This window comes from Bubalus bubalis, chromosome 2, assembly GCF_019923935.1.
Source record: "Bubalus bubalis isolate 160015118507 breed Murrah chromosome 2, NDDB_SH_1, whole genome shotgun sequence".
In the NCBI taxonomy this organism is placed as follows: domain Eukaryota; kingdom Metazoa; phylum Chordata; class Mammalia; order Artiodactyla; family Bovidae; genus Bubalus; species Bubalus bubalis.
In genome coordinates this window covers 61698780-61709240 of record NC_059158.1, presented here as the reverse complement: position 1 = coordinate 61709240, position 10461 = coordinate 61698780, and the positions used below count along the sequence as shown (strand labels likewise).

Sequence of the window (10461 nt, the reverse complement as noted above, 5' to 3'; positions counted from 1 at the left end):
GGCAAGAGTACTGGAGTGGGGTGCCATCGCCTTCTCCATAAATTAGGCATATATAATCTTAAAAAATGTGTGTGTGCTCAGTCACTGGGTCATGTCTGACTCTTTGCGACCCCATGGCCTGTAGCCAGTCCATGGGATTTCCCAGGCAAGAATACTGTAGTGGGTTGCCATTTCCTTCTCCAGGGAGTCTTTCTGACCCAGGGATATGCATTGGCAGGTGTATTCTTTACCACTGAGTCACCAGGGAAGCCCAACATAAAGAACAGAACATATCATTTGCTTCAGAAAATTGAAGGAATATAAGTTAATGTCTTTAAGGCAAAATAGAAAATGAATAAAAAGTATTTTTGTAGGTAGACCCACATTTTTGTCTGGGGACTGTCATATATATACTATTATTACTTACTATTAAATATTTGGTTCAAAGTTATTCCAAACATAGATCCTTGCAATTTTGCAGACACTGAACTGGAAATCCTGTGCTTAAAGAATTGGTCTCTCTGCCATTAATGTGGGGTGCTCTCACTGGGAATAGCTTCAGAGAGCTTAGCACTGTAGAAATATTGGACTAAGATAATATAAAACTAAGAAATGTTTTTTGTTAATAAAGCATCCTAATAATTTAGAAGGAACATAATTTTAGATTTGTCTATTTTCTGTCAAACTGTTTTACAAAGAGGGTTAATGTGTTTTACTGAAGGAATTGCACATATTTAATGATGAACCAAAAATATACTTGAAAGATACTAGAAATGAATTATCCTTTTGTATATGAGACATTCCATGAATTATTTCTTGAAATAGTGCTAAGAATAATAAAGTAAGCTGTGTTTGGGATTGAATAGTAAACTCCATATATCTTTCTCAATATTTCATAACATAATTCTGCAAGTGTTAATAGACAAGAATAATTCTTTGAATTTATTAGCCATTCAACAGTCTAAGGGATGACCTCTTTCCTTTTTTCCAGTACATATAAAACACTCATTCTTGAGAATGCTTACCCAAATCTTTGTTAATTTAATATAAAAATGTTACTAGATGACTGGAGAATTGTAGTAAATTTATGCTACCTAGATTGCCTAAAACAACTTTGAATTTGTCTTTAACTATCTTAGAATTAGAACTCAGAATGGAAGAGGTTTTAGTGATTATATAGTTAGGTTAAGTGCCCTGATTTACCAACTGACTTGCATACAATTTTGAGTTGTAGGAAAAGGGCTAAAGTTACAGAGAAAGTGCCAGGAATGACCTGTCGTCCATCTCATGATTGCAAGAGTGCTGTGCCTGTGAGCTGCCATCTGCCATAGCCGCATGGAGATAGTTTGAAAAGCAGTGATGTAGCATGGGGCGTTCTCGTTGCTGGTGGTCAGTTGTCACGGTTGGTGGGTAGTAACTGAGCCAAGATGCTACGGAATCTTCTGGCTCTCCGTCAGATTGCTAAGAGGACCATAAGTACTTCTTCACGCAGGCAGTTTGAAAATAAGGTTCCAGAGAAACAAAAGCTGTTTCAGGAGGATAATGGAATTCCAGTGCATCTGAAGGGTGGGATAGCTGATGCCCTCCTGTATACAGCCACCATGATTCTTACAGTTAGTGGAACGGCATATGCCATGTATGAACTGGCTGTGGCTTCATTTCCCAAGAAGCGGGATTGACTTGAGTTTATCCTCCCAGCAATCAGTTGGTTCAATTCCATTCAGCTCTCTGTGGACCAGTAATCTGATACATAACTGAGTTCTTTGGGAATCAATATTTATTGACTTGTATTAGCTTCCACCAATAAAGCAGTCTTTACCAAAGAAAAAAAGAAAAGAAAAACAGTGATCTATATAAATTACTATATATGGGAATTCCCTTGTGATCCAGTGGTTAAGCCTTGGTGCTTTTACTGCCATGGTTCAGGTTCAGTCCCTGGTCTGGGAATTAGGATTCTGCAAGCAATGTGATGCAGCCAAAAAAAAAAAAAAAAATCACATTATATAGTTGAGAAACTAAGTGATTAGAGAGGTGAAATTACTTACTCAGTATAAAATATCTATTTAGAGGTATGGAGTAGAGAAAAAAAAACCCTCAAGTTGAAGATTAATTGAATGTATATGCATGGGTTTATTTCTGGGCTCTCTGTTCTTTTCTGTTGATCTATATGTCTGTCTTTATACCAGTACCATGCTATTTTGATTACTGTAGCTTTGTAATATGTTTTGAAGTCTTGAGGTTGGAAGCATCCAGATTTGTTCTTTCTCAAGATTATTTTGGTTATTTGGGGTCCTTTGTGGTTCCATATGAATTTAGGGATTGTTTTCTCTATTTCTGTAAAAATACCATTTGGATTTTGATAGGTATTGGATTGATTCTATAGATAATTTTGGGTAGTATGGAAATTTTAGCAAAGTATGTCATCTGATCCATGAACATGGAATCTTTTTCTATTTATTTGTGTCTAATTTCTTTCAGGAGTGTGTTGTAACTTTTAGTATACAAGTTTTTTTAATCTCCTTAGTTAAGTTTATTCCTAAATATTTTATTCTTTTTTGATACTATTAGAAAAAGCATTGCTTTCTTAATTGCCTTTAAGACTTCTTGCTGTTAGTATATAGAAACACAACTGATTTTTGTGTGTTGATTTTTCTATCCTAAAACTTTGTTGGCTTTGTTTATTAGGGCTAACAATTTTCTTGTGTATGTGAAGATAGAAATTGGGGATAGGGCAAGGAGATTTGAATGTTCAACCATCAATACTCTGCCTAGCAGAATATCCTAAGAGCCTAAATAAACATAGTTGGGAATAAAACAACTGCAACTTCAATACAAGTAAAATTATATAAATGTATTTTATAAACAAGTTTATAAAAATTTGCCTTAGTTCTTAACTTTTAAACACAATGGATTTCAGACTCAATTTCTAATAGTCATAGTGACTTAATTCTTTTGATAAAGAGGATTTACCATAATGATTGCAAGAGAATAATTTATTGCCTGTTATGCTTTTCTTGTTACTTTTTTCAGTTTGTCCTGGTATAATTTCATTGTCTGGAAGGACTGAAGTTTGTAGGAGTAATTTTGTAGTGCCCAAACAAAAAAGATTAGCAGCGACAGTTTTATAAAATATGTGTTTCCTAACAGAGGCAACCTTCATAGCCCATTTCCTTTAATGATATCTGGGGAGGATCTGATAAGCTTTATTCTACTTTGCACAGGTTAAAGGGCATTGTCTTCCCTTTCACTCCAGCAGCCAACAACAAAGCCAGGCATATGCTATCACCATCACACAGGAAGCGTTGTGCTTGCTTGTGTTAAATGGAGCACAAATACAGGAAAAGTGTCAGGGAGGTTAAAAGCTGGTGAAGCTGTGTAAGAGAATATTATGCCAATAATATTACAGATAGAGCTGGAGGTATATGATTAGCCTTCAGCATAAAATGCTTAGAAACCTTTAAACATTAAAAACTCTATAAAAAGTAGCCATTTTATTTTCTCCACTTTGAACTAATAACACATACTTTTTAAAAATAGGAAAATAATAGTTAAATTGAGGAGTTATGTCAGGAAATAACACAATTCTCAAGCATACAATTAAGCATTTCTTAATAATTTAAAAATTGTTCCCATTTGCATTGTATGTTAAAAAATTCCAATTATATGCTCTTGCTTCAGAAGAAAAGGGGATTTCCATTTTGTGGCTAAACTTTTGTCATAAATAAAGAATTTGTGCCTTTTGGAAACTAAAGAACTCATTTCATTCAGGAATTTTATTTTGTATATTTTAATTGGGGGGTATACATCTGTTTTTAAAGTTACTTGAATCATAATGGATATATTCTAAAGATCTCTACCAATGTGGTAAAACCTATTGTATGAGCCATATTGGATTTGTTAAAAAAAAAATTCTTAGAAGTTTTCCACAATGACTTCCACATCTTTTTTTCTTTTACCAAAAAGGTTAAAAACAATATGAATGATCAGACTTCCCTGATGGTCCAGTGGTAAAGAATCTGCCTGCCAATGCAGGGGATGGGGGTTCCATCCCTGGTCTGGGAAAATTCCACATGTCATGGAGCAACTAAGTCCAGGTACTGTAGCTACTGAGCCTATGCTCTCAAGCCTGTGCTCTGCAACAAGAGAAGCCACCTCAATAAGAAGCCAGCGCACTGCAACAAAGAGTAGCCCCTGCTCACCACAGCTAGAGATAGCCTGCACACAGCAATGAAGACCCAAAGAAGCCCAAAATAAGAATAAGTAAATATTTTAAAAAATGAATAATAAAAACTTCTAGAGAGAACAAAAATAATAGTACATAATCTTCAACCCTGACACAGAAATTGTGAACATTTTGATTCATTTTCTCTCCAGGTATATTTTTCAATATATTTTCAAGACTGTGGTCAAATGTGTATACAAGCCTGTGGCCAAATGTGTATACACGCATATATACACAATGTATCCCCAGTGGCTCAGCGGTAAAGAATCCACCTGTAATGCAGGAGACGCAGGAGATGTGGGTTCAATCCCTGGGTGGAGAAGATCCTCTGAAGAGGGAGGGCATCCCACTCCAATATTCTTGCCTGCTGCTGCTGCTGCTGCTAAGTCGCTTCAGTCGTGTCTGACCCTGTGCGACCCATAGACGGCAGCCCACCAGGCTCCCCCGTCCCTGGGATTCTCCAGGCAAGAACACTGGAGTGGGTTGCCATTTCCTTCTCCAATGCATGAAAGGGAAAAGTGAACGTGAAGTCGCTCAGTCATGTCCGACCCTCAGCGACCTCATGGACTGCAGCCTACCAGGCTCCTCCATCCATGGGATTTTCCAGGCAAGAGCACTGGAGTGGGGTGCCATTGCCTTCTCCAATATTCTTGCCTAGAGAATCCCATGGACAGAAGAGCCTGGTGGGCTGCAGCCCATGGGGTTGCAAAGAGTTGGATGTGACTGAAGCCACTAAGCACAAGCATATAATTTTGAATATAATTTTTCTTAAAAATTAATACATAGAATATACATTTTCATGGTTTTTGTAAATTTTATAATCTTCATTTTCAGTGGCTGCATAAAGTTTCATTGATTGAACAAGTCACAATTTATTTATTAGTGAACAATTGTATAGAATGCTGAATATCTTTCTTTATTGGACGCCTTCAAATCTCCTGTTACCTTAGAGACACTGTCTTCCTATAGCTTGTATTTTCTTATAGCCATGATCAGAAAGGCCCATGTGGATCAACTAATGGACTTAGTGACTCTATTGTAATGCACATGTTCTTAGCATAAAGTAATTAAATGTTAAAACAGTAAGTTAACTGTTCCCAGGGGAAAGTTAATTGTGCTAAATAGGAAGTGTTGAGGTTCTATACAGTTTGAATTCAAGCAGACAGAGGTTGTAGACTGCTGAAGAGGCTTAAAATATCTATCATCCAGGCATCAGTTAGAAGAGAATTATGCTGGTTCCCTGCCAAAGTTACAGAGAGAACTCACATGTAACATAATAACAGGGTTAATAAGTAAAAATACTACTGGAAAGTCAGTGTCTTAAAGTGCATTTTTGTTTTATAAACCACACTGTGGCCATATGTGACATCTTTAATGTGACAGCTATGTGATGTGGCTTGTGGGATCTTAGTTCCCTGACCAAGAATTGAACTCGGGCCCTCAGCAGTGAAAGCGCTGAGGCCTAACCCCTGGACCACTAGGGAATGCCCACATGTGATATCTAGATACCTATTTGTGTTGGAAAAACTATGTTGGTTGTGAATTTTTTCTCTTAGGACCGTAGGACAATTCTGACAGTCATACACTGTCTTTTCTATTGCTTATGAAGAAATAAATACAAAAGTCCTAAAGCACACCGTACATTATCAAACTGCTTGCCATCATCCCCAGGAGCTTTACCGCAAGCCCTTTGATATATTGTTTTCTTCTGAACTTTGTATTGGGGTATAGCCAATTAACAATGTTGTGATAGTTTCTGGTGAACAGGGAAGGGACATACAAATACATGTATCCGTTCTTCCCCCAACCCTGCTCCCATCCAGGCAGCCACATAACACTGAGCAGAGTTGTAAGCCCTCTGATACTAAAGAAGGGAAATCTTTTTATTGTTTTACACCTTCTTTCTTCATTTTCTTTCTTTTTTTTGGGTTTCTTTTCTCTCCTTCACGCCTACTTTCTTTGTTTAGAGGAGAGGACTTGACAACCAGATTTTAAAAAATCAAATATACTGATGCTATTAAGTATCTTCTGTGTGTGTGCTTAGTTGCTCAGTTGTGCCCAACTCTTTGCAACCCCATGGACTGTAGCCCTCCAGGCTCCTCTGACCATGGGGATTCTCCAGGCAAGAATATTGGATTGGGTTGCCATGCCCTTCTCCAGGGGATCTTCCCAACCCAGGGATCAAACCCAGGTCTCCCAAGTATCTTTTGAAATAGAGAATATAACATAGAATAAAGGGTTATTTTTATCTTCACAGGAATAATAATGCTGTTAAGAATTCTATTTCTACCTCTAACTTACTGTTGATCTTATCAGGTTTTACCATTGAAGAATTCCATTTTTTTTAATTTATGGCAATGTTGAACTAGTTTACCACTGAATAGGTATATTTAATGTTTCTTAAAAAACACATTATAATGGGAAGTCTACTACTACAACTTGATTATAAAACAAACTCTGCCCTATTTTTATTTAGGACAATCACACATGGAAATATAAAAAGGCAGACAGAATATTATTTAGTTAGTTTAGTTTTGCACTGTGCTGATGTTGGACACAAGAACAAAGAGAAGGATCTTTCTCTGCTGTAGCCCAGATGTTACAAGGCTGTTGAACTTGGGTCTAACTGACCCAAGAGAATCAGTTGGCTGCTACGGCAGCCTTGCTTCTGGCTTTGTAGAGATCAAGGAAAGCCCTTTCAGCATGTCTGAGAGCCAGATCCAGGCTGTCTCAGGCAAGCTGGGGAGCACTTTGGCAAAAATCTCCTGAATTGTGCAATCTCTGACTGTTTTTTCCCAACGTTTTCCTCTCAAAATCACATGCTTAAATTGGGCCATGCAGCTGTGTGTGGGTGGAGTGCTTATCCTCAGAGCTCTTAGGTCTGTTGGTGCCGAGTCAGTGGTACACTATTTCTTACTCCACCTTCATCCTGAGAAACTTCAAAAATAATCCCTCGAGGTAAATTGGTTCCCCTGATCTGTGCACCCTGCATGTTCCTCCTCGCCTTTTCTGGGTGGTACACGTAAGCAGTGTGTAGTCATCCGACAGTTTCACAACGTTTCCTTTGCTTTTAGAAATCTAGTGACAAATGTTATATATCAGTAGTTTTATATCAGAGAATTGTCTCAAACTTAGGTATCAGTTTAAAGAAGTCTACATTGCTATAATATTAATTTTTAAATTTAAAGTTTTACAGATGCTACATTATAATACTGACTACTTTGGCCACCTCATGCAAAGAGTTGACTCACTGGAAAAGACTCTGATGCTGGGAGGGATTGGGGGCAGGAGGAGAAGGGGATGACAGAGGATGAGATGGCTGGATGGCATCACTGACTCGATGGATATGACTTTGGGTGAACTCCAGGAGTTGGCGATGGACAGGGAGGCCTGGTGTGCTGCAGTTCATGGGCTTGCAAAGAGTCGGACACGACTGAGCGACTGAACTGAACCGTCTGATTGTAATAAAAAAAACCCTCATATTTTTATTTAAAACACATTTTGAGACACTCTTAATTATACTTTCCACTGACTTTTTTTTGAATTATGGAGCAGATGTTTCTACATACATAAAGAAGGACTTGGTCCTTAGGACAAAGTTAATCTTTCAAGTTCAAATAATAATTTGTTACAGAGTAGTTATCATGGTCCCTAGGAATGTGTCCTCTTGGATGCAAAGACATTGTATTTTATTATTGCTAAGTCCACTAGCTGCTTCCGCCTCCACCACCACCTCCTCCTCTTTCTCATCCTCCTTGTCCTCTCATCCTCTGGCCCTCTTCCCAGTTAAGAAGAGACTTGATAATTAGATGAAAAATTTTATGTGCAATGATGCTATTGAATTTCCAAGGTCTTTTTCCAGGAAGAATAGAATATAGCTCTAAGAATAATGCAAGAAGTTACACTAATATCAATGATATTTATGAAAATACTACAGTGGGTATGATTTAACCTAATAGAATTCTAATTTTACAAATATAAGTCAAACTTTAGGAGAGTGACTTCACCAAGATGATGACATGGGTTATTTCTGACTTTACTCCCTTCACAAGAGGAACAACTAACAATTATTCAAGAGCAAAGCACCACCAAGAGAATCCTAGAACACAGTGGTGAGACTGAAGCAACCCCCAGGCCACAGAGATGAAGACAGAGTGCATTAGAAGGTAAGAGAAACACGTACAAGTTGACCACATTCTCCAGGACAGCTCAATACCGGGAGAGGTCTCCTTGAGCCTCTGTTCCTCCAGTGGTGAAAGAGAGCCCGGTGGAACAACTAGCCACCTCCCCCCAGCATCATGGGTTTTTTGTTTTTATGGGAGCATCTACTCTGATCTCACCCCTTAGGATTTGTAGTGGAATCTGCAGGGGCTCAACCAATGGTAAGGTGACTGTGATGGAGAAGAGGGGAGCTATTACCAGCACAGGAATCTTGGTAGAAACTGAGTTCATACCTGCAGTGCCCAAGTAGTAATCCCAACCAGTGGCCTGATTTGAGCCTGATTTGCTCAAGCCCAGGCAAGGAGCTGAGCCTCACCTTCTCTGGAGTCTCCTGGCCCCATATAAGAATGCTGTTGAGAACCCCTGGAATCTGTATAGCCCAGCAATCAGAAGCACTCATACTGAAGTAGAACCTCCATGACTGGAAGGAGGAAGAATATTGGGAAAGAAGCAGATAAGAATCTGTATATAGGATTCTATATGCTGAGATAACCTCATGCAGATGACACCACCCTTATGGCAGAAAGTGAAGAGGAACTTAAAAACCTCTTGATGAAAGTGAAAGTGGAGAGTGAAAAAGTTGGCTTTAAGCTCAACATTCAGAAAACTAAGATCATGGAATCTGGTCCCATCACTTCATGGAAAATAGATGGGGAAACACTGGAAACCGTGTCAGACTTTATTTTTTGGGGCTCCAAAATCACTGCAGATGGTGATTGCAGCCATGAAATTAAAAGATGCTTACTCCTTGGAAGGAAAGTTATGACCAAACTAGATAGCTATATTAAAAAGCAGAGACATTACTTTGTCAGCAAAGGTCCATCTAGTCAAGGCTATGGTTTTTTCAGTGGTTATGTATGGATGTGACATGGACTGTGAAGAAAGCTGAGTGCCGAAGAATTGATGCTTTTGAACTGTTGTGTTGGAGGAGACTCTTGGGAGTCCTTTGGACTGCAAGGAGATCCAACCAGTCCATCCTAAAGGAGATCAGTCCTGGGTGTTCATTGGAAGGACTGATGCTAAAGCTGAAACTCCAATACTTTGGCCACCTCATGTGAAGAGTTGACTCATTGGAAAAGACTCTGATGCTGGGAGGGATTGGGGGCAGGAGGAGAAGGGGGTGACAGAGGATGAGATGGCTGGATGGCATCATCGACTTGATGGACATGAGTTTGAGTAAGGTCCGGGAGTTGGTGATGGACAGGGAGGCCTGGCGTGCTGCGATTAATGGGGTTGCAAAGAGTCGGAAATAACTGAGTGACTGAACTGAACTGAACTGATGCTGAGAAATCTAGCATATAGGATTTCTCAGCAGAAACCCTATATGCTAGGAGAGTAGAATGGCATACTCAGAGTGTTAAAATAAAAATTGCCAGTCAAGAATATCAATCTGGCAAAATTTTTTCTCCAAATATCAAGGAAAAATAAGAATTTTCCCAGATCAGAAGAAAAGAAAAACTGAAGGAGTTCATCCCCCCAGATCTGCCTCGCAAGGACTGTTGAAAGGAGTTCTTCAAGCTGAAATGAAAATATTCTAACCAGTGTCATGAAAACATGTGAAAGTATACAACATACTCATAAAGGTAAATATATAGTCAGACTTAGGAAACTCTAATTCTGTAATAGGATGGTGTGTTTAACCATAGTTCAAATATGTATAGTCTATGTCACTACACTGTAAAAAGCACAGATTCTGATTCAGTAGATTTGGGGTGGGGCTGAGAGTTTGCATTTTTAATGAGCTCCCAAATGATGCTGCTGCTGTTTCCATACCATATTTTGAGTGGCAAAGCTCTGAGTCTTAATTTTGTCATATTCACATCATTTGAGTACACAGTAGATTCATATGGCTGGTATCATATTGGATAGTGCAGACAGAATATTTCCATCACTGAAGAAAGTTCTATTGGATGTCAGTAGTCAAGATTCTTGAGTACATTGGTAACCATTAATCTTGCCATACCCATTAATTATCTCCCCACAATGGCCTGTCTTTGTTTCCACCCTCAGGCTGAAGGTCTTCCCTGCATAAAGCATTG

The 10461-nt window shown here is 38.7% G+C and overlaps 1 protein-coding gene across 1 annotated transcript; it reads left to right on the top strand.

Annotated features, from left to right (window-relative positions):
• Positions 1-1339: 1339 nt before the first annotated feature.
• On the top strand, positions 1340-1807 carry LOC102407803 (cytochrome c oxidase subunit 7A2, mitochondrial-like). The gene has a single exon (XM_044925871.2). It carries the CDS (start codon positions 1407-1409, stop codon positions 1656-1658), a length of 252 nt encoding a protein of 83 aa, XP_044781806.2. The 5' UTR covers positions 1340-1406; the 3' UTR covers positions 1659-1807.
• Positions 1808-10461: the final 8654 nt, after the last annotated feature.

What these genes read in the sequence shown, in the direction of transcription:
- LOC102407803 (XM_044925871.2), top strand. Translation starts at nt 1,407, where the DNA reads ATGCTACGGAATCTTCTGGCTCTCCGTCAGATTGCTAAGAGGACCATA.